The 25,608-nt window shown below is 39.6% G+C and overlaps 1 protein-coding gene across 2 annotated transcripts in view; it reads left to right on the top strand.

Annotated features, from left to right (window-relative positions):
* Nucleotides 1-7,593: 7,593 nt before the first annotated feature.
* The window catches only part of crabp1a (cellular retinoic acid binding protein 1a), a 31,571-nt gene continuing 13,556 nt past the window's right edge, over nt 7,594-25,608 (top strand). Inside the window, exons 1-3 of one of the 2 annotated variants that reach the window (XM_049573577.1) lie at nt 7,612-7,924; nt 13,975-14,153; nt 23,020-23,134. In XM_049573577.1, coding sequence (XP_049429534.1) covers nt 7,855-7,924; nt 13,975-14,153; nt 23,020-23,115 — 345 coding nt within the window. In that variant the 5' untranslated portion in view covers nt 7,612-7,854 and the 3' untranslated portion in view covers nt 23,116-23,134. Of the gene's footprint in view, nt 7,925-13,974; nt 14,154-23,019; nt 23,135-25,608 lie in introns of those variants that run through there. The other variant, XM_049573576.1, reaches the window with a different exon arrangement.

The raw sequence follows: 25,608 nt of genomic DNA on the forward strand, positions 1-25,608 counted from the left end.
TGTTTGTTTACTGATTATAAATGCTAAATAGGGAAAGTGTTAACTCTTCCAGGTGACTCTTTCAAAGAGTAAACACATAAAACCACCTGTAGACCTGCAGACATGCATGATTACAACCTATAATGGACTGACGTTTAAATGCTTGCATGTTTTTATACTTTATCATACATGTTGGGAGGGATAATAAATCTCCAAATGCAACTATATGGGCGCCTGTCCTTCAGAAGTGTGCATGTAGTATATCTGGACCTGATCTGTTTCCACAGCCTCAATTGGAGTCTATAATGTCCTCTTCAGGCACTTGTATTTTTCCTTGTTGTCGGTCCTGCAGACAGTAATGATCACAGCGGTGCTATTTTCAGCCGAGTCATTCATTTGTATTTTCAGGGAAATAATAATGGTGGGTAATGAACCTGATGTAATGGCATTAGCTGCAGCGTGTTGAAGGGAGAGATGGCTTCTGTTGTCATTATCTTTGATATGACAAAATGAAGTGTTTTGAACAACAAAACACGCACGCATTTATCTCATTTATAATGACTGGAGAGAGCATTTTTCTATTTTTGCCTCCAGACATGCACAAATAATGTGGATTCTGTCCTGGCTGTGGAGCAGTGGACCAGCTCTTTACCCTTGCAAGGCTGCTGGAGGGGTTGTGGGAGTTTGCCCATCCAGTCTACAAGTGTTTTGTGGACTTGGAGAAAGCTTACGACTGCGTCTGACTGGGAGTCTTGTGGGTGGTACTGCAGCAATTACAGGGTACTAGGGGTCGTTGCTTTGAGCTATCCGGTCTTAACCAAAGTGTGAGCTGTATCCGCATACTTGGCGCAAAGTCAAACATGTTTTAGGTGGGTGTTGGCGTTGGGTGTATTCATGGACAGGGTCCTAAGGCGCAGCAGGGGGCTGGAAGGAGTCCGCTTTGGGGACCTTAGAATTGCATCTCTGCTCTTTGCAGATGATGTGGTCATGTTGGCGTCATCACAGTGTGACCTCCAGCATGCACTGGGGCGTGTTGAAGTCGAGCCTGAAGCGGTCAGGTTGAGAGTCAGGATTTCCAAGTCTGAGGTCATGGTTCTCTGCCGGAAACAGGTGGATTGCCCTCTCCAGGTTGGGAGTGAGTTACTGCCTCAAGCAAAGGAGTTCAAGTATCTCCAGGGCTTGTTCACGAGTGAGGGTAGAATGGAGCTTGAGATCAACAGGTGGTTTGAAGCGGTGTCAGCAGTGATGAAGGTGCTGGCTGCAGAGCCAGTAGGCAAAGCTCTTGATTTACTGCTCTAACTACGTCCCAACCCTCACCTATGGTCATGAGCTCTGTGTAGTGACAGAAAGAATGAGATCGTGATTAAAGGGCCGAAATGAGTTTCCTCCATGGGATGGCTGGGCTCAGCCTTAGAGACAGGGTGAGGAGCTCGGACATCCGGGGGGAGTTCAGAGTAGAGCCATTACTCCTTTGCGTCGAAAGGGGTTAGTTGAGAAGGTAAGGGCGTCTGATCAAGATGACACCTGGGCGCCTCCCGTGAGAGGTTTTGTCGGCATGTCCAACTGCACTCTTCTGACCTGGGAATGCCTCAGGATCCACCAGGTAGAGCAGGAAAGCATCCCTGTGGAGAGGGACGTCTGGAGCACTTTGCTCAGCCTGCTGCCCCTGAGACCCGGCCCTGGATAAGCAGATAAAAGTAGATGGATGAAGGGAGCTTTTTTTCAATTTTTGCCTCAAGACAAAAAACAAAAAATCTGATGCTTCTTTTTCACAGAATATGATGGGATATACTTATGCTTATAAAGACATAAAGTTTAGACAGAAAACTTAACTCAGAATCAAAACTTTGTCCTGCACAGACGAACCTCTGGACACGTTTCATGTTTCTAGTATTCTTCAGATGGAGCGCCTTCGTGACTCTGCTCCGTCACTTAAGCACCACATGTGGAACATAACTGCAAGACGTCTTTCAAAGTGGCAGCTCCTTATGTAACCATCATTTTTCCTTCTTTTGGTTTTTAAATTGTCAGTCTAGCCTGATTATGGGATTTGGTCTTTGCGCTCTGTGTCGATGGAAATCAAAAGAACTAATCCAAAAAAAGGCGAAACTTTAAAGCTGAGGTGTCTGTTTCTAAGAGGTTTTCAGTCCCTTAAATCCGTCCTGTGGAAACTATTTTTGATCCAACAACCACACTTATATATTAAGTTGTAAAATGTTGAATGAATTATGAAATGTCTGCATACATGCGTACTGTACATACTCTGTTCATCTGAGCAAAGGTGTGTGATGATTGTCAACTTCCTCTTAAAATCAGAAAGAACTAGTGTATTGTTTAAAATTTATTTAAAGTTTGCGGAGATAAACAAACACATTTACAGAATCTGTGAAAATATGTATATTTTCTATTCATTTATCAATTTAATTTTAATTTAATTTGATTTAATTTAATATTTTTCTCTCGTTTTTTTCTCATTTTTAATGCTGATTATTCATCATTTTCTTTTTTCCCACTTTATTGCATTTAGAAGTGGAGCTCGTTGTATGCAGGTGTTGATTACATACAACACAACCAATACACAAACAAACAGCATCACTCCATCATCACAAAAACAGAAACAAACAAAAAACAGCAGAAAACTAAACAATCTACCTCCCACAACAAAATATGTATATATGTAAACTATGAATATTCTTGGTTTGCGATGATAAAGATCTCTAATTTGGGATCTTGTAGCCACATATAATGCACCAACTTCTGGATAATGTACTACTGTCTTGGCAAAATATAATACATTAAAATGGCCATTTGCGTTAGTAATATTTCACTTAATTAGTCTGAAAGGTACAGTTCTCATTGATCAACAAAAAACTTAAAAATGAGTCAGCTAGTAAAAAAAAGAAAGCAAATTTCATCTTTGGCCAGATGTTGAAAAGGCAGCCTAATTCTTATTACAGTAATGTACATGCTGTAGTGGTAGGAAGCGCACTTTAATAAAACTTAATATAAGTTAATACAAGCTAAATCACTTTTAGTAACCTGTGTATATTACAACGTACAGGTTGTAACAATGAAACATGATAAAAATTGACCAAAGATATTACAACACCAACTGTTATCATTAGTCAGTAATACAAGATAATATGTGAAGATGAAGAAAATAATTACTTTACTAATGTATTATTAGTTTATTAGTAATGCTATGATGTCATCTATAACGTTAACAGGTTTAATAACATTTTGAAACCATTTTGAGAGAGACACTTTATTAGCCTAGAGCAAAGCTGAGCTTCACTTTCTCACAGTTTACAGCAGGGGTGTAAAACTCACTGTAGTTCATGGGCCACATGCAGCCCAGTTTGATCTCAGATGGGCCGGACCAATAAAACAATCGCACAATAACCTATAAGTAGCATTAGCGCCAATATTTTCCCTTTTTTTGTGGAAAGAATTACTAATATATTCTGTAGACATTCATCCTTTTACAAATGAGATGAACAGCCTGAGATGTCTTAAGAAAAATAAGTGCAGTTTCAACAGTATGTCTCAGTTTTTCCACATTCAGTCAGTCGACTTCTCACTGTCAGTACATGTGCATTTATCCACACATCTCCTGATATAGATTCTTTTGAACTGAAGCTGCTGATTGAGAATATTTTGCACAATGTTCAGTATCCTTAAACAGCAAGTATTCATTGTTATATCAGAGAACTGTATTCTGCTCAGGGTGGAAAAGCCTCTGCAGCAGAAATTTAAATGAAGTAGGCACTGCATTCTTTAACATGCTCCTGAAACCTGGCACCTCTTAGTCCAGTCATCTATTGGGCCGGATTGGACCCTTTGGCAGGCCGGTTCTGGCCCACGGGCCGTCCCCTTCCTGGTTGGTACACGTTAATTTGACTGACACTTTGCAGGTGAAGACCAGTGGGACCCCTGACACTTTGGGCCCCAGGGCCTGTACCTGATCGGCCCTTCCAATATTACATCCACACACCTCAGCTGTACTTTTCCTACAGCACTACATTTCTAACTAACAATGCAAAAGCAATTCCAAATCTCAGCAGAGCGAAAAACATCTAAATGATCCCTGATTCCACTTTGCATAACAACACAGACTTATACATAATTAATACAAAACAACACATACATAATAAATACATAAACTCTTGTTAGAGCCTGAGGGCGGAATCAACAACAAACATCCAGATGATTCATCATCGCTTCAACATACCATCTCTTTGATCCGTGTTTGTTGGTTTGAGGCTAATTTAATGAAAATACTTTACTGTAATACGTCACACTTATTTAGTCAACAATGCAGAATAAAGAGTAAAGGCAGAAAACCTACAACCTCAGTCCTTTGAAGGCAGCTGGACATTCACTGCAAACTCAAAGGATCACACTACACAATAATACATAATTAATACAATATAATGCAATGTGAATGTAATAAATACACACTTCCCTGTTAAAGGAAACATCTGAATGACTCATTATTTGTCTATAAAGATACTCATTGATCTGTGTTTGTGGTTCAGGGTCAGTTTTGGGCCGAATTACTGAAAGCTTTAATATCTCACAGTTATTTAGTCAACAGTGCAGAAGGAAACAGAGTCGGTATAACGGGGTTGATTATACAGCAGTGATATGTGTTTCAAAGTCAAATGTACATTTGAAATATTAAGTATTATACTTACACAAAATTTGTTTCAGTTGTTATTACCTGACATGCTTAGGCTTCCATAGTCAATATGTGGAATGTTTGATACTCAGTTTCTGTACCTCTATGTTCACCTTTGGGGGTACCCTACCTATCCACCGTATTCCTGAGGGCACTACTGTAGAAATGATTATGGGCGCAATTTCCAGTGAGATAGCGGAAGTAGCAGTAAGCTAGTTCGTCCCATAGACTGTCTGTGGTCAGTCCCAGTGGCTACTCTTCGTGGCTAACCGCCAAAGCTGGTTCTTTTCAAAAGTAATTTGCCTTCAGTTTAGCAATTTTTTTTTTTTTTTTAACAAATATTTAACTAATGTTAACTTAGCATTTTCTAAAATGTCTTTGCAGAACTGTTGCACTGTTCGTGTCTGTAACGACTAACAACCAGCCTAAGCTAAATTTTTGTCTGTGTTGAACACGTAAGCAGAACAAAAAGGGATTGTTCCTGTTGCCAAAGGTGCCATTGATATGAGAAATAAAACCACAAGAGTTTCACGAGACATAGTGAAAAAGTATTAAATCACCATTTGCAGAAGAGAATGACACCTAGACTGACAGGTCCGTCACTCAGCGTCAGTACATGATATCCCTGTCTTTCCCCGTCTGACTTCATTCTCAACCTACATTAGAAAATAAACTCAGCAACACACCTTGAAATATTTATGTAGTCATTAGGGCTGAGAATGTGTTACTGATTTACTGTGCTTCCTCTATATCATATAAAAAAAATAATGCCAAAAGTTATTTCTTTTACTCCTACTTTATATTACTATTACTGAAGTCCGCTGCTAAATTCAGCTTCATGTTTCACTTGGAACAGTTTTTAATAAATCAGAAGTTAAAAAAACATGTAAACTGCGTCATTAATGCAGACGAAAGGAGGATTAGCTGGGAAACATCACATTTATTCACTTTACACGGAGCTACAGTCAATACTGAATTATGTGAAATGTTTGCCAAATGTGTTAGAATCTCTTAAGTCATCAGAAATCATCTTTAGAAGGAGCAGATGTTTACCTTAAGCTAGCTTGGGCCATGTTAAAGTTAACAATATTCAAACGGAGCAAGGCAAGCTAACTGCTAGCTCGCTTGGTTGCTTTGAGATGGCTGTCAGAGATGGCAGAGGTATGATCACATAATCCCGTTTGAGCTATAACAGATGGTGTGCTCCACGTTTTATTTCCCAGTTGCTCTTGGGAAGAAGAACAGAGTACTGTAAACAAACTGTTAGCATTGGAAATCACCAGCTTCGGTTCAACACCGGACGTTGCACCCATAATTCACGCAAGGTATCATGGGGGCTAGGAATAAGGTGGATAAAGTTGTGTCTCCCGCCTTACCTCGCCCCTTTTGCTGTTGTACTCCAGGGGAGAGGTAAGCGACATTGCTCTCGTAGTAATTTCTGTGTTTTAGTGCTGTTCAGCTGTTTATAAGTTCATTTTTCATCCTAAACTTAGTGTAAAATATGCTAACATATTCCTGTGTCACTTCATTTGTGTAGGGGCTCGAGTTATATGGTCATTAATGATGGAGGGCGTAGTTTTTAACTCTTGCTGTCAGGTATGTTTTCTGTGCTTTATTCTACTGAATTGAATGTTACATGGCTCATACCCTTTTGTGGTTGTGCTCCATGGGAGAAGGGCTCGAGTTTATACAGAGTCCCACAGGGCGGCGTTCTGTCTGCTTTTCTTTTTAATGTGTACATGGATGACTTGTCCCAACAGTTAAATTCATGTAAGACAGGGTGTATGGTTAGCAATATTTTAATAAATCATCTTGTATGCAGATGATTTGGTAATCTTCTGTCCATATAGTGCTGGCCTACAACAGCTGTTGAAGATATGCTCTAACTATGGTGCAGATTTTGACATCAAATATAACGCCAGTAACAGCAACATTATGATTGTTAGAGGTATGGAAGACAGATAATTAGTATTTCCTGAATTCTTCTTATCTGGCGTTGCTCTTAAAGTGTGTATTCAGATTAAATATCTTGGTCATTATATTGTCAATGATTTATCTAATATGCTTGGTCGCAAATTTAGCACGTAATCAGTTCGTGTGAAGATGGCTCTTTTTAGAGTGTTTGTCTGATGTGCCCACTTGTCCTGCTCTAATACGCAATCTTTATGTGCAGGCTCTCTGTCTGTGGGGCCACTGGCTCTCCAGCTTGTTTGTTTTATACACACACACATATATATATATATATATATATATATATAGTATTTATTATATCATATTTTTGTACATAGATGATTATATTTTTGTGTGCTATGCTATGGACCTTTCTCTGTGTCCTTAATAAAGTCATTGTCATTGTCATTATTACATGGTTATAATTGACAGAGGATTTTGTTTTTTACCTCTTTCTGCCAGGAATAAACGGAGATTTCATTCTGAGCGTCTTCATATCAGCACAATGCAGGCAACAATAGAGTCCACCGTTACATAGGGACAGATTGAAAAAATACAAACCCAAAAAAGCACTTTTAACATAATAGATGGATTAATTACCTTGACAGAGTATGTAGAGCCTACATGTTTTCCTGAATGAACATTATCAGTTTCACAAACTCTACTCTCTTAACTATGGTTTGAAAACAAAGCGACCTTCTTCTTCTTCTTCTTCTTCTTCTTCTTCTTCTTCTTCCTTTTTAAAGCCAAAATACATCAACAACATGAAAGCCAACCTACACTTTTTTTTAAAAAAGGATAATTAATTGATTTGTTGACAAGGTGAAACACTATAGATACTCTCTAAAAGACTGAATCTAGTCGTTTTGGTCCCCAGAGAAAGCAGACACGTCAGTCTTGTTCTACTGTGTTAATGGGACAGAGCTTTCAGGGGGAGGGACCTCCCTTGACTCCCATTAAAGACAGTAGCTATAAAAGAGCTGAAGACAAGATTGCAGCCGGCACACTGAGGCACACCGACGAAGCGAGAGCGTGTGAAGAAAACTAAACAAATAAAAGAAACACTTGGGTGTAACAGTGTGATCGAGGAGGCTGAGCCCAGAGCAGAGGAGACAGGAGCACAGGGAAGGAGGAGGAGGGTGAGAAAGAGTCACAGAGAGACAGAGGGAGAAGAGGACAGAGAGAGACGCATCAGAGCGGGGAACAGGTTCTTTCGGCAGCCCTTGGACTCAGCCTCAGCAGACATGCCTAACTTTGCCGGCACCTGGAAGATGAAGAAGAGTGAGAATTTTGATGAACTTCTCAAAGCCCTGGGTAAGCCCTCTCCAGTCTCTTTCCCCCCTCTCCTCCCCTCCCTCCATAGCCAGCTCCACATCCCTGCATGAGGTTGACTATCCATCATGTCCATTATAGAAAAGGGCTTTTCTTGTTCTTGGAGAATGGCATGCCTGACTTCCAACAACATCGTATTGTTCGGAGAAGCTCCCTGGGAAAAGAACGCAGAGATCTACGGGGAGATGCTGCTGAAGGGAAATCCCTCGGCTTTACAGGAGATATGAAACACTGGATGCTGAATTCCAGCCTAAACAGACGTGGTATTGTTACATGAAGAGAGGAGGGGGGCACAACATTATTCATGTTAAGCATTTAAGTAGGGCATGCATTAGCAATGCCAGGGGAGGTCTCTGGAGCCCAGCGCTATTCTCCTGTGCCCTATCTTTTTTCATTCTTTTTCACCCCTCTTGGTCTTAACTGATGATTGTGATGGTTTAGATTTGGACCAGTTTAACTGGGTCATTCAATTGTGTTGCGGCGTTTCGTCACGCCGGCACTGCTGAAACAGACAGGACACATCAAAAGGCTGTGTGTCTTTAGAATAATGTAGAAATCTTTAGGGAGAAGTCCCACTGTGAGTGCAGGGAGCTGCTTTAACAACTCTCCAGGAACTGTTGACGACAAAATGGATTACGACTAACACTTTTTAGACATGAATGCTTCCTGTTTTAGCACAAACTGGGAAACTTAAGCTGAAAAGTGAACAGTTTTGTACCTCGCAGAGCTGAAACAATTGACAGTTTAGTTGTTTGTGCATCACTGCTGCACCTAATAGAAAGATTTCTTGAGCATCTGAGGGCAGATTTGGCTGTGAAAGCCTCTCCTCTGTGGCTGCAATCTTCCTTTAAACACCCCATCCTGCTAACATGCACTGTGACTAGGGTTTATATCAATCTTGTGATATCAGAGTAGATATTGACGTAGATTTTGGATATTGTTAAATTGTTGTGTGTTGTCTTTTCCCAGTTTTAAAGGCTTATCAAAAGGTTTATCAAAAATCTCATTGTGTAAATATTCTGTGAAAGAACCAATAGTCAACCCTGCAGTATCGATATCAAGGTATTTGGTAGAAGTATATTGTGACCTTTGATTTTCTCCATATCGCCCAGCTTTAACTATATCATGGCTGGTTCTTCTTGACATCAAATCCAATTAAAACAAACATAAATTCACAATAGCTCCAACCTTCATGCCTAATTTCAGCCTCAAAGACAAAAACCGTGGCCACCAAAGGGTGGGGAAATTTTTGGGACTAACTGACCAACTAACAGAGCGAGCTACAGAGCTGCTGGTCACAGCTAAAAAGTAAACCAACCAGTGGGTGTAATGGAGGGTATCTGCATGTATATAATAATAATAATAATAATAATACATTTTATTTATAGAGCGCGTCTCATAGAACTCAAAGAATACAGTAAAATACACACAATATTATTCACACCTTAAAAGCTGTTTTGAAAAGATGAGTTTTGTTGAGTTATTTGAACTGGAAGAGGTCAGTGCGGTCTCAAATGTGTTTGGGGAGAGTATTTTAGAGGCATGGGGGCAGCTATGGAGAAGACTCTGTCGCCCCAGGCTCGGTGCTTGGTCCTGAGTGGTGGAGTCAGGGGGTTGGCATAATATGGAGAATACCTACATCTTTTTCTGTCTGTCTACAGTATATCCACCTATCAGCCATGAAGCCACTGGAATATACAGGAGAGTATATTCTCTTCTCCTTGGTAATCTACACATCTACCAAGTAGTACACCCACCTTATCAACTACCACAACACTACTGAGTCTAACCATGAATTTACCCTTCAAACAAGTACTGCCTTTGCTGCTATAACTTGATGTATTGCAGCTTAGATTATTCCTTTGTGTCAGGGGACTGCAACCTTTAATATCAAAAAATCTGTCTGGAGCTACAAAACATATTTGAGCCTCACAATAAAGGTAACACAAAGTCAAATTTTGCCTGTCAACATTGCTAATAGATTTAAACAAGTATTAATTGATATGTTTTAGCACAAGGTGGCTAGGTCAGATTAATTGCTGGCTCTAGAATTGGCCATAGGTGCAAATGTGAGCATGAATGTCTGTCTCTATGTGTCAGCCCTGTGATAGTCTGGCGACCTGTCCAGGGTGTACCTCGCCTATCGCACAATGTCAGCTGGGATAGGCTCCAGCCTACATATAAATGAATCACAATTTGCACTGGGTGACATGTTTCCTCTTTATGAAGAACCTGGGCACTGTCGTTTAATTAAAAAAAATCCCAAATACACCCTCCTGCTGTTGTAATCACCAAATTAGTATTAATCCACAGCTGAAAATAGTCCCTAGCAAATGCACTATTTATGCCTATTTGAGTTACATTCTCTAAAAACTACAGTGCCCAGCTGTTTTAGGAAATGATTAAAGCTTTTTTGAAAAGTAAATTATGTATCTGTGACTTGTTATTAAAGGTTTATGTCTTCAGTAGGAAAAAAATGTATTGGGGCTGAGTGCAGAGCAGAACAGACAGAGGGGGGAAGTTGGAAAAGTATTGACAGACAGATCACGGCAAAGGTGTATATGAGCTTTTTATGGGATTTGTTGACAATATAACAAAAATACAGATTAATGTCTGACTTATCCTTGAATCCACCATTCTATTTAAGCCCCAACAATCATCGAGGAAGCCCTCATAGCCCTCTGTCCTAAAACATGAAAAACTCTAAATGTATTCAGTTTGATTCACTAAAGAATGCTCACCTAAAAAAATCCAACACCTCTTCCCATGTTTTGTTTAGATCCAAGGAGGCAACTATCCCTCCAACTTAATTCTACGTCCAAGGAGAAATTAGTCACACTCCGAATTTAGCACCTCATCCATTCACGAACACATTTAACCACATCTGCCGGAGCAGATCACTCGTTTGCTCTTACATAAGGCCTCTGTCAATGGGGAACTGCAATGGGCAACCACTGTGGATTCCAGTGCTGCAGGGCCGCCACTTTCCATCAACATCTTCATAATTATCTGTTGACTCTGAGGTTTCCCTACAGTAGGATGGTCTCGTTACATCCAGGGCAGCAGAGTGAGCAGAGCTGTACGAGCTGATCAAACTCAAGGTTAGCTAACTGAGAGCGGGAATGAGGGTCTGCATTTGATCAAAGAATTTAAAAATACGAAACATCTCATGCAGAATTTTACAAATGAGTCAAATTGTGGATTTTTGAAAGACTTTCCCGAGTTAATGGAGACTCTTGTCAAGAAACGCAACTACTTCAGTTTAAATCTGAGCCCTGGGATCAGCAGAAACCTTAAGATAGTCAGGAGGGTCTAAAAAACATAAGCCTTTCCCCCCATTTTTATTGGCTACTTGTAATAATAGTGGTCCAAAACCTGAAGCGTATTGTCCTTTTAGGATTTCTTTGGACACACACGAGGCATAAAGTAAAAATGTGAGCAAATTAAAATGTGCGAACATGTCAGTTTCTTAGACAGCTTGGCTCACTGATGCTCATACATATTTAATACTATAAAAACACATGGCGTGATCCCTCAGATCATGGGTGGGGTCGAGTGTAAGCTGCCAAATTAATATGTTTTTATGTCTGGGTGTTGACCAAGACACACCACAGTGGTTTAAGGTGAGAAATAGCTCTCAGAACTCATAACGGCTGATTTAATTTTTACTCTTTAATCTGTGAAATCTTTGCAAATTAAAAACTTTATGTTGTTTGCAAAGATATTCAGTATATTCAGTTACCTCTGGTGGTCAGTAAAATAAAAGATCTAGGACTTTGGCAGGACATAAAGCCAGATGGCCTTGCAGAGTGAAACTGGGCGTGCCAAAGTCTTGCCACAAGCTCGGGCAGTGCCACACGCAGGATGACCACAGACAAAAGAAGAGCCGGCGCTGACCTCCTCTTACCTCCTCAGTTCACTTTTTAATCTGGACATGGCTCAGTAACCCCTCACACAGACTTCAGCGCCAAAATCCCCCAAATTTCACTGAGTTTTTTGGAATTGTTGAGGTTTCTGTTGGAGCCACGGAGCATCTATTGTGTGTTTGATCTACATTTCTGCCATTCTTGGTTAAACTTTACGGTTGGAGATGTTCATGTTCACTACACACAGAAATACAAGGAGACACACAGCCAGCATGTGTCTCTATATTTAAGGGCTGGAGTCTGATAGGAGCTGGCATGAGGGCCTGGAGAGGTCTAAATCTGGGTGGGGTCGGGGGTAAGGCAGAATACAAAGACAACACTGGAAGATGCTTTGTTGAAAATTTTAGCACCAACAGATCAAAAAGAAGCCTCGTCTATCCCTCGTCTATCTATTTGTGTCTCACTTTCTCAGTCAGACACAAATGTGCATTTAATTCTGTTGTAACAAATACAAAAAAGATTTTGGGTTAATGATCAATCTATGTAGCTCAGTATGGAGCTAGATTTGTGTCAGTCACCAAAGGAAAATGTTGGCATTGTATGTTTATGCAAACCACAAATATGTTACATTTGCACATTTCATACGCATCGTATTAATATTTGAATGAATGAATGAATTTATTGGTCGTAACCAAAGGGTAAGGGCTGACTTGGTCGTGTGGAGGTGGAGGGAATGGTGGATGACACTTAGGCTGCAGTACACTGTTTAAAACAAACAAACAACAAAACGGGTGAGTTGGCCAGTCACTGTGTTTCAAGTGGCTTTTTAGACACCAGACATGGGTGTTTTGTAGCAACCCATCGCTGTGTTTCCAGACGCTTTTAGGTGCAGTTGTTTTTCCAGTTCAAATTACCCAGGATATCTTTTCGTTATCTGGTTTGACTAAGCCTAACACTGAGTGTCTGGAAAATGGGTACTCAACTAGTTCAGTCAACTCTGAGTTTTCCTATTCAGCCACAAGCTTGTTCATGTGAAAGAGGCAGGGGTGTTAAATACTAGTGACATCATAAGAATCATATCATACGAGATGAAACAGTACAGAAAGTGTCTGCGACTGTGAGACAGTAAAATGTCAGTGGTGTGGGATGTAGACGATACTTACAGAAATGTAGAAATATTGAAAGTACTCTCCAGAAAGTCACCGTCGGCCAACACTTAAATTACGTATAGGAAACACTAGGCTACATTTGACATTAGTACAGAGTACGTTTTGCTGTTTAGTTGGATGATGACGAAATTTCTCTGAATATGTCACATTACACACTTTAAAGTAACACCAGACTGTTTCTGCTACTGAAGTAAAGGCTGGAAGTGTAGCCTAGTTGATCACTGATGAGGTCTCCAGACTTTTGTCCATAGATACTTTTTCCTCAGTGGTCTGATTGGTCAGAGGTCGGGGTGTGATCCGATACTCTGACGTAGGTTAGCTGTTTAGCGTAAGTTACCATGGTGATTCATTTTGCTCAGGTCCTTTAAGCTAAAACATGATCTCTTCCTAACCATCACCACGTGGTTTTTGTGCCTAAACATAACCAAACATTAACCAAAGTTGTTGAAATGTTAATGTCAGTGTGTCCACTACATAGTAATGTATTTAATGTACTATATCCATGAGTTGCAGAAACATACAATGCCATCATTTCGTCTGGTGACTGGTTTGATCTGTCTCTTGTTGACCTCTCTCTGTAACCACTAAGACGCTACATTAATTTCGGCCTCTAATGAACACAAAATCAAATGTATTAGCTAACCAGCTGGAGCAATTATAAAACTGCATTTCTGATAAAGTGGGAGAATATCATAATACACATTATGGTAATTAAGTATAATAACAATTATTCCTACTTGGCTCATTTTCAGCTACAATCTAGGTTTAAAAAATAGCAGAGCACCATAACGTCAGCATGTTGTAATTACTGAGTCATAATGAGTAATGATCAGCAACCCTAAAACATCCCCGAGGACATTTTATAGTCATTTTGAGGCGGTGAAACATCCCACTAATTTCCTCTTTAATAACTGAATTAATCTTGTTAAAATGATGAAACTGACCTCTGTTTCCTCGCTCTTGTCTCGTTGCTCTGGCCTGCGATGTTCCTGGTCAGGAGTGAACACCATGCTGAGGAAGGTGGCTGTGGCAGCAGCCTCCAACCCCCACGTGGAGATCCGTCAGGACGGGGAGCAGTTCTACATCAAGACATCCACCAGTGTGCGCACCACCGAGATCAACTTCCACATTGGTGAAGAATACGACGAGGAGACGGTGGACGGAAGGAAGTGCAGGGTAAAACTGCAAAATCAGATATTTGAACACACACGTTCATACTCAGTAAAACTCACGGCTTAAAGGACCAAACCTTTGTGTTTGCAAGTTTGAACTCAAATCACGTAACTTAACATATTTGCTAACAATTTTTCAACTCAACCTACGTAGTTGTTCATTTTTGATTTTTTCCTGCTTTTCCGGCAGTCATTTGTTTTCCATTTCTTCAGTACAATATGAAAATCTATGAGCAGACTAGACACGATTTGAGTCATGTAAACTATCACAGGGAAAAAGTTAATTTTTGACATTTCATTTTTGTTGCACTGTAATAAAATTTACTATAACACTAAATTAATTTGCACTGCTAATAACAACACATTCTCACTCCGACCTCGTCACATATCAGCGTTTGGTCATGGACTTTCCACATTCACATATGACGCCTGAAGTACTCTGAGTGTGTTGGTTGTTGACATTCTGGTACACCATGTCAACTTCTGCATGTTCATGCATTGTGTCTTTTCAAAATAAACTTTCGCTTTCACCGGAAATGTACAGTTTGCATACAGTCTCTTTCAAAATAAAAGCAGTCCATCGGTACAACACAGCGAATTTATGCTTATTTTCCTTCTACAACAAATGCACGTGGTTACGTTTAGCCAACGCTAGCATGTGGTTGGGTTTAGGCAACAAAAGAACAGGGTTTGGCTTAACAATCTCACAGGAAGCGAACACTGGTTATTGGTCACTGTTAAATAATAACCAACCAGCCATGCATCATGCTGACCTGAAAGGACAGCTTTTTTGCCTGTGTCTGGCGCTGGAAGTTACAAACCAAGCGGCACTTTTCGACAACTTCGGAGTGAGTCCGGGTTGCAAATGAAGTCAGAACTTCACAACAATATGAAAAAAAAAATTTTTGAAGAAACTTTTTTCAGGCAATGGGAAGTGGAAAGTGTAATGCACAATGCAGAGAGTGGAGAGTGGACAATGATGAGCAAAACCTGCCAAAAGCAAATTTCTTCTTTTTTTTTTTTTTTACTGTTAATGTGGAAAACTATGTTAAAAACTATATTAATCATAGCAAAATATTTTGAGTATTTTTACATACTTAAAAACGTGGATGAAGGGGAACTTTAATTGTCTGGATTAGGAATGTGATCACTTCTAAAAATTAAGTCTCAGGGTGCCCATTAGCTCACCTGATGGAGCAGGTGCTGCATGTACAAAGGCTCTGTCCTTGCCACAGCAGCTGTGGGTTTGATCCCAACCCACAACCTCTTGCTGCATGTCATCCTCTCTTACCACCCTTCACGCTAATAAACTGTCCTATTGATTAAAGCAAAAAAAGCCCAAAGCCCATCTGGTGACAATATCCTGCTTTCCACAAGTTTAGCTGTCAAATTTTAGGATTAGATATGGGTAAATGTTTGGTTAAATTTGGGCGAGGCTGCCGGAAAACTGTCAACACCGCGTCTTCAGAAATGACAAAAACAAACTATTGAGTGTGAGGAAAGAGGATAAGAGAAGGTTGAATCAATCAACATCTCAGATTCCTTACAGCACTTCTAACTCTTTAAATGTTGTCTTTGATGAAGAGACATCATTAAATATTAACACAATGTTATTAACCTTGACATTATAGTTTTCTTTCCAGGAGCCTCAACATTTGAATGATGTTAAAGTGAGTAAACCTGTATTAACAAAGGAAACAACACTTAACATCTACAAAATCTAATTGAATGCGTCCTCTAAAACATTTCCACATCATTTGGTATTCTCTGTGTGTTTGTGTGTGTGTATTAAAGGTCTTCAAAGCTATCTGCATGCTATTGTTGAGGAGCGTTGAATAAAAAATTAATACCTCAGTGCAGTCTCATCCATTGGTATCATCCTCACGTCTGCGCGGCTGGATTAAGGGCAGCTTGAGTTGGGATGGATGAGAGTTTCTCTCTGAACCTCTTCAGGCCCCGAGGGAGATTTCTCACATCCTGATAGTCAGTCAGAGCTCCTGCACAGGTTTGAAAATAAGGCAGAGACGTTTACTCTGTACATTTTTTATTTTTCAGGAACATCAAAGTCTTTCGAAACTCTTGGAACTTATTCCAAAGTCTGCTAAAATACTTGTAAAATGTCAAAGAGACAATTAAGTAATGATGCAAATTATAAACAGTAAAGTAACACATAAAGTCAGGCTTTTAAGATAAGAAAAAATATTCATGGTCTGACAAAAAGGCTACGCCTGTTAGATGTAATAAGAGTGAGCTGGTGTCCTTAGAGACGTCTGATATTATCTACACACGGAGACAGTTACATCATCTGTGTAATAAAGATGCAGGTTGTATAATTAAATAGTTGAAAAGTGTTGGAGGCGGTTTGACTGTTTAGCCTGATAATCTTTTTCTTTCTTACCTCATTAAATTTATTTCTGTATGTATTGGCCACCTCTTGATGTCACGTATAGTACATTGTAACATATTTTAAGTACGTCTGAGTCTCGGGGAAGATAAAACATCAATTATTCCTTATCTTTTACAGAGCAGAGAAGGTGTTTCATCTTCATATCCTCCTGAGACCTTGTGTCCTCATATGAGGACATTAAATCTTGGGTTTATTTGACCTTATACTTCATTCTGCTCAACTCAGGCCTGTTGTCCTCGTTTGTGGACACTTCTTTGTGCCATCTAGTGGTAGAAAGAGCACAATATACTAATCCATGGGAAACAAGGCAGCCATCTCTGCCAAGTCAGTCTGCAGCAAATTTAATGATTGAAACTTGTTTATTTATGATTAATTACATTTGTAATTTGATGTGCCACTGATATGCAATATGACCTATTTTAGCAACGGTGACAAGATAAGACACTGTTTATCAGAGAGTACTTGTTTGAAGACACTGGGACGTCATTACCGTCCTGTTTAAGGACATTAAAACTTTAATATCATCTCATTTGAGGACATTGGGACTTCACTATTGTCTCCTTTGAGACTTTATTATTGTCTCATTTAAGGACATTGGGACTTTATTATCATTTCATTTGAGGACAGTGAGACTTTAGTTTCATCTTGTTTGAGAGCATAAGGACTTTATTATTGTTTCATTTGGGGAAATTGAGACTTTATTATCATTTTATTTGAGGACATTTGGACTTTAATATCGTCACATTTGAGACTTCCTTATCTTCTGGTTTAAGGACATTGAGACTTTATTGTTTTCTCGTTTGAGGACATTGAGACTTTATTGTTTTCTCGTTTGAGGACATTTGGACTTTAATATCGTCTTGTTTGAGACTTTATTGTTTTTACCTTTGAGGACATTCGGACTTAATTATTGTTTCATTTGAGGACATTGGGACTTAATCATTCTCTTATTTGAGAACATTGGGACTTCGTCTCATTTGAGGAAATTAGGACTTTAATATTCTCTTATTTGAGGACATTGGGACTTTACTATTGTCTCCTTTGAGACTTTATTATCGTTTCATTTGAGGACATTGGGACTTTATTATCTTCTTGTTTGAGACTTCATTATCTTCTCGTTCGACATTGAGACATTGAGATTTAATATTGTCTCATTTGAGACTTCGTTATCTTCTCATTAAAGGACATTGAGACTTTATTATCATTTCATTTGAGGACAGTGAGACTTTAGTTTCATCTTGTTTGAGAGCATAAAGACTTTATTATTGTTTCATTTGGGGAAATTGAGACTTTATTATCATTTTATTTGAGGACATTTGGACTTTAATATCGTCTCATTTGAGACTTCATTATTTTTTCCTTTAAGGACATTGGGACTTAATTATTGTGTCATTTGAGGACATTGAGACTTTATCACTGTCTTCTTTGAGGACATTGGGACTTTATCACTGTCTTCTTTGAGGACATTGGGACTTAATTATTCTCTTATTTGAAGGCATTGAGACTTTAATATTGTCTCATTTGAGACTTCCTTATCTTCTGGTTTAAGGACATTCAGACTTAATCATTGTTTCATTTGAGGACATTGGGACTTCGGCTCATTTGAGAACAGTGAGACTTTAATATCGTCTCATTTGAGACTTCGCTGTCTTCTCGTTTAAGGACATTGAAACTTTATTGTTTTCTCGTTTAAGGACATTGAGACTTAATTATGGTTTCATTTGGGGACATTGGGACTTTATCATCATCTGATTTGAGGACAGTGGGACTTAATTATCGTCTTGTTTGTGGACAGTGAGACTTTATTATCGTTGACAATATTTAGTTGTTTTATACTTATCAGGTCCTGCTGACCCCAAATAGCTAGGAGAAATTTAAAATGCATTCCAAACAAAAGTTTGTGTCTCAGTAGACTACAATAATCTCTAACTTAAAGCTTTTCCATGTGTATGTTGTAAATTCAGCTGTCTCACTGCGTTCACTGAGTCAGCACTCCAGATTTGAAGAGCATTTAGAGACGAGATGTCGTGACAGAAACACGCTGCCTCTGAATCACTTTAGGTAATGAGATATATTTGCATTAATGCTCCGGAGGCTGACATCTGTTTATCTTCCTTCCTGCTTAGCAACTGTTGTCTGAGCTGCAGAGAAGAAGAGCGTTGTTTGGTATCAGTGAGGATACACAGTGGGTAAACAACATTAACATGTAATCCAGTGTTTCCCTCTGGACAAAACATGATAGGGGACACATACTGTATATCAGAAGCAGCTCGTCAACTCACAACAGTTCTCTCATTCTAGTCGTGTGTAACTTCACTGTGTGGCATATTCAGTATGTTACCATGCACAGTGAAGTCGAGCTACAGTTATAGCTCGACTAGGACATTTAACTGGACTACTGTCCTTGTACCAGTGTATAAACATTTGAGGGGACTCGATTTATTGACCAAAGTATATCCGACTTCGCTACAACGGGTGACGATACGCCCCCTTTCAGTCTGTTAGTATTGGACCTTCTTCCGGTTGAGCTGTTACGTCACAGACCAAACAATCAACAAATGAGTTAGCAACAGTTAGCTAGCAGCAAACTGGTACCATGACGGACAAATTTACAGCTCCGTACACATTGTCAATCTAAAAATCTGGATTTAGATTTTGCCATGTTGTTACCGGCTTCTTCTTCTTCTGTTACACATTTAATACTTTCGACTGAGCATGGTGTCACTCCAAAGTCATCGAAACCCAGTATTTGGGCAGTGACTTGCAGCGTCAGAATCTAATGAAAAAAGGCATCCTTTAACGTCAGTATGATACATGGCCAGTTGTCATTATAGTTTAACGGCGCTCGGCGGCATCAGGGGCAAATGTGGTGGGACAAGAACGAAAGTTAAGGCGGCGAAAGTCCAAGTGGGGCGGGTGGGAGTTGTGGTGTAGTCAAGCCACCCCCCTCGACCGACACTCACCCAAGAGGGCGGTGTTCCCATCCTGTAAGATTCTAAAGCCAAACCCTGTTCTTTTTTCCTAAACCTAACCAGGTGTTTTTGTTGTTGTCACATTGTTTTACTGACATAGTGCTTTTATTTTGAAAGAGACTGTATGTAAACAGTAAATTTCCTGTGAAAACAGGAATCTTGAAAGAAGAGAACTTGACACAGTGTCCCAGAATAGCCAGGGTACCTTGCACGTCATATGTGGATGTGGAAAGTCCATGACCAAACATCAATATGTGAGGAGTGAGGAGCAAGGATATGTTGGCTCTGCAGGTAGATATAAACAGCTCATTCTATGGTAACAAAAGCACAAAAATTTTTAGTTTTAGGAGATTATACACTAATGAAAACATAGTTATGAATATTATACACCATGTCTTCAATTAGACGTCCCTTAATTCTACACACTGGACCTTTAAGTTGTTTTAAGTTTGTTTGTTTTTTTATTGGATCTACTAAGAAAATGTAGTTATCAGTAATAATTGATTACAGTCTCGAAGTTGGGGATGGTCATGGGTCTTTTATGATCCAGAATTTATCTAATATTCTAACGTTAAAATCTCCATGAGGGAGAAAATGCTTCAGGTCTTTTCTAACAGCTGTGTTAGTCAGAAATGTACAATCTCCCAATTTCAGCCCAGTTGCCAGAAGAAAATGTTGGCATTGTATGTTTCTGCAAACCACGGACATGTTGAATTTTTAGGTTTCATAAGTATTTTATAAAAAGTGGCTTAGTATGAACTGACTTTGTCATTGGGAGGTGGAGGGGATGACGGATGGTCTGACACCTTGGCAAGATGCCTGCCATGCTAAAGACCACTGCTCAAGACCAGCAAACAACAAAACTGGTTGTTTGTAGTGATCTGCTGTTATGTATGTACTGAGAACAGTGCCATGAAAAGCCAAAACATGGCTGCTTTTTCAACTGAGATTTTTGTGGGTTTTGTGCCTTAATCATCCAAACATCAGCCACAATGTTGTTGAAGCATGAAGAAATGTAAAGTTTCAACATATCTGCTACATAGTAGTGTGCTTCTTCATAATTATGTAGAGTATTTGTTGTTACATGTATCTATAAAAGTAACATAGCCATAGTTTGTGATTGGGTAGCCAATTGTGGGGTGACGTGGGGTGTATGAGGAGGCTGCAACATGTGGACTTGAGGGTATGAAATGGTCTAACATGACTAACCAAAGGCAATGTAGAAGTAACATGGTACAAACGTGCAATTTAAAGAGAAAAAAAAGTTGGTTAGGATACATTTTCCTTGCTGAAGGACCCAACAGCAGGACAGCTCAGTCTCATAAATTAGCAAACCACCCTGCCATCCACAGGTGCATAGAATAATACTTGAGAAAAGGAGTTTGAAATAGTGAGCGCTGTGCTGCAATATGCTCATCCATCTGTATGTACAAACTTTCCCTAAAGAACAGGCTGCAGTGGCTGTTGCACTGCAGCAGAGGAGAGTTGCGTAACCGATGCAGGATGAAGAGTTGCTGACAGTCACTGTGAAGTCGAGTTTCTCTAACCACTGGAGCAATTTGGGGTTTTACGGATGAGATCAGTCATATTTTTTTAAGGCAAAAAGCAGTCCATAGCCTTATGCGTGTATTAACCTAACGTTGTAATAGTAGGATTAATGTCGATCTCTACAGTTGAAAGGTTTTATTGAAAAATTATGATTTATTACGGAAAAATGGTTTAAAAATGAACCCTCAGATTTCATGTGGTCGATACTGCAATACATCTTTTACTCATAGAACAACAATAAAACTTCAAAGCTGGAGGACTGAAGCATTTTAGAAAAGGCGTATTTTAACATTATATTACTTAGATTCTTTTTGTTATCTGATATTTTAATCTCTTATATACTGTAAATGTGATGTGCATTAACACATGTATAACACTTTAAATCACAGGCGAAACATTTTTTTTCTAATGAGTGTAATTAACCCTTGGCTAAGTCCCGCTTGTGAACGCAGACTATCCAATCATAACGTAGCATCGGGTCGCCTCACACCAGGGTCCGACAACAACACAGCTGTGCTCCATTGACTCTAATGCAGTTGTTTCAGATTTCCTTCATTTTCAGGCTGGTTTTGTGGATTTGGAGCTAAATGTTGTGCCTGGGGCACGTCGTGTATTAATGATACTCGTTACCTGGAGAGGTTGGAAAAAGATATATGTTTCTTCCCTGTTCCAAAACCAAAATCAAACCCTGAAAAGTGTAGGGTTAGCTAGCTAGCTACTGAAGATATAGCCTACTGAATGTATACACATGCTGCTTTTGCTTTTTAATGATTATAACAGTGAAACAAAGACTGACCCTGCTGTACAGGAACCAGTGAAGGGAAGCAGGGAAACTTTGCTGATATTCAACCAGCTGTGTGTCATCACAGTGTGCACAGGTGAATGTTGTTTGACTTCCCCCAGGAGATCCCTGCCCGTCCGGCGGCGGAGGTCCAGGTACTGGCAGCAGCACGGGGGCGAAGCCAAACACCGTTTATCTGCACACACTGTGATGCCACACAGCCGGTTCAATATCAGCCAAGTTTCACGTTGTATCTAGACGTAGAAATCCATGACCAAACGTCAATACGTGATGAGGTTGGAGTGAGAATGTGTTGGACGAGCATGCTGCTTCTTTCTACTCCTTTTCCGACATGAAATGTTCATTTATGTTTCTCGTTGTAAGTCTGTTCATGATTTATTGTTTGTCTCTGTTTTGTGGGGGGTTTTTCTACAATATATTCTATTTTATTTTAGAATTATTACCATTTTTTTGAATGTTCTAAATAAATAAATCAAATCAAAAAGATATCCTGCCAAAAAGGACCAATCTTAGGACAAAACATCTTAGGATACATTTTCTTCATCTTTTCTTTGGAATAATGTTTCTATGCATGGCTGTGAACTGAATCAACTCCAGTCAACCATCTTTCAACTTGATGGTTAAAGCAGCCACCGTGCCAAATTGTCCTTGAGCGAGGCACTTCATCTCTCGTAGCTGCAGGACCACACAAACACTCCTTAATAAAAACAAAAAAATGAAGCTTCTCTTCCAAAACGGCGGAAATGTTTCTGATTCTTCACTTAAATGTAAAAAAGAAAATTCACTCTCCCCAAAAACAATTCTTTGGCATCAGAGAGTAATAATCATGCTTGAGGAGAGGAAATAATGCACATGGTGAGGGATAATGTGAAATAACGTGCATGCACTACATTGAGTCAATACAAGTCGGCCAAAAGTGAGAGAAAGAGGAGATATTTGTTTTCTAGAAACCACAATGCCATTCTGGGTATGAGCAGAGGAGAATTCATTAAGTGTTTGATCTGTGTGTATTCTGTCTTAGGTGTACATCAAAACAGCATATGGTCGGATAGGGCTTGTAAAATTCAAAGATGCTTCAGCAGCTTTCAATATATGTGTTTGTCCTTACCTTTTATTTTATGGTGTGATCTACGTGTTGCAGAGAAGGAGGGCAGACATGACCTATTTCAGATCCCAGGAGACAGTGTGGCTCCTTCTGTCTGTGCCCTGGGGCATGCTGGGTACTGGGCAGAGCTAGACGGCTCGCAGTGGCTTTTTCACCGCATGACGCCTGAAGTGGACTTGTCACCACACATTTGCCACATCCACTTGTTTGGGTTTGAGCATCAGCATCACAGAAGGTGTCAAGACAGTGATGTGTTTTTCCTTTGTTTTGTCTCTGTGCTGCAGCAAAACCAGGTTTAAATTTAAAAACTGCCTCTAAGGTTAAAGAGGCTTCAAGCTATTGTTAAGTTGTTTATATCTATAAGTTGTTATAAGTTGTTGTATATTTATAATATTTGTTTTGTCGTCTGTCCTTCCAGTGCTTTCAAAACTGCTGAAATAAATAAAAAGATATATCAGCAAGTGGCTATTGCGCTGAGTTTTAGTGTGCAGCATACCTCTTCCTCATTATGGATTCCAACTGATCGTGTGTTTCACCGCTGCAGACCAGGCTGGAGGGGGAAAGTACCTGAAACAAACAAACAAAGTGAAGATAGATGCAGTAAAGGAGTGGCACAGCGAGTAAAATCCTCAATGACCAGCTAGACTTTAGCAAGACATGGAGGATATGCAAACAAATACAAATAGGATTTCTTTAAAACAGAACAAGCTGGAAACACAACACTGACATTAGAAAGATATAAAGTTGTCATAGTGAATGTGTTGCCTTTATACACATTGAAAAGACAGAGAACGTTGGCAGCTACTTCAATAATGTGAAGTCCAAATCCACTCTGCCATCAGCTGCTAGCAACTCCTGATAAAAATATCTGGCTCTTTAGCTGTTAAATGTTACACTATGCTCACCAGCTAGTTGCTAACGTGTCTGGCTGCCTGTTGCCACTGCTGGAAACAAGGTCGATTAGAGTCAACCCCGTTTCCACCAAACACTTTCAGTATGGTACCTTTGGAACCAACAGTAACCCTTCAGACATGGTACCTAGACCCTAGTGTTTCCACTGCAAACAGTTCTCTTAAATGTGGGCGGGGTTGTTGTCACTCACTGCTCCGTCCAGCACTCACTGTATTTCCTCATCACCAGTGACACAGATGGAAGTCTGCACCTTGTTTATCGTCCACAGAACGAGGCTGCAGGCCGACATTTTCAGAAGAAAATAAAACAGGCTGCAGTGAGAGTCTCTCTCCATGGGATATTTAAAAATAGCGGGTTTGCGCATTTAGTCCCTCTCAGGCAAGCTCAGGGGTTTAGTGTTGCCATAGCCCCCAGGAACGACGCTCTGCAACACTTTTTTTTTTCTCCAAGTGAGGATTAGAATACATGCAGTTCACATAGCCCGGCCAAAATGAATGTATATTGACGCTTTAATTTAATTTAATATTGTGTTCAAAACTTGTTTCTGTGGCCCCAAAAATGGCAAAAAATAAAACAAAACTGTTAAAACGTGTTAGCATCTTTCAGGGGGCGCCGGTGGCTTAGTGGATAGTGCATGTCACTCCCTCTCTCTCTCTCCCCCCTTCACGCTTGTCTGTTCTATACATTAAAGGCTAAAAAGCCCCAAAAAATATCTTTGAAAAAAAAACAAAAAAAACACAAACGTGTTAGCGTCTTTCAGTTCATTGTTTTGTTTTTCTGTCCCTCAGCTTTACTCAGAGTTTTCTACACATTCATTTATTTGTGGTGGCTCGCCATAATATCAGAATTGCTCACCACAAAATAATTTTCTATTTTTGGAGTTGTACACCAGGTATCCAACTGGTGGGTCATGGTCCAAAAGTGGGTTGTGAAACCATTCTGAATGGACTGCAAGTAACTCTGGAACGAGTTTATAAGAAACACAATTTATTTTTAAGTACAGTGAATTTCCAGCTTGGAGCTTTTACTTTGAAGAGCTGTTTCCTGCTGTAAACTGAGTGGCTAATGGACAGCTACTTGATAGAGACAGAAAAACTAGCTCGATGGCATATCCAAACACAAGTTTGATGCTGAATTTATAAAACTCTGTGGATCTTTAACTAATGACTAAGGAGAAATCTGGACCCTGTGGTCAGACCAGTTGGAAACCACTGCTCTAGGCACTGTCTGAGGAAACAGAGCAGCAGAGTGCCAAGTGCAGTGATTGTGCTTAACTGTTTGTCAGATCATATATAAATAGAACACTCCATTTCTTTGAACAGCAGCGGTCTCATTTTAGTGTAGAACAGGGGTGTCAAACTCATTTTCACCAAGGGCCACATCAGCATAATGGCTGCCCTCAAAGGGCCAGATGTAACTTATAAATGTAACTAAATGTAACCAAATGTAATGTAAAATAAATGTAACTACTCCTTAATGTTAAATAACTCTGAATTTATTACTTATTCAAGTTACAAATATTACAGTTGCATAGAAAAAAATATGTTTGCTTGTTGCTCTGTTATAACATAAATCCTTTTAATTTGTCAGGTTATGAAACCCACATAACTCCATCAATCAAGGATCAAACTATCCAAGTGAATAAACTTTATTCACTTGGATAGTTTGATCCTTAATTGAACACAAAAGACATACCGGCCTTTCTCCTTGAAG

The sequence above is a fragment of the Epinephelus fuscoguttatus genome, linkage group LG4 (assembly GCF_011397635.1).
Source record: "Epinephelus fuscoguttatus linkage group LG4, E.fuscoguttatus.final_Chr_v1".
NCBI lineage: Eukaryota > Metazoa > Chordata > Actinopteri > Perciformes > Serranidae > Epinephelus > Epinephelus fuscoguttatus.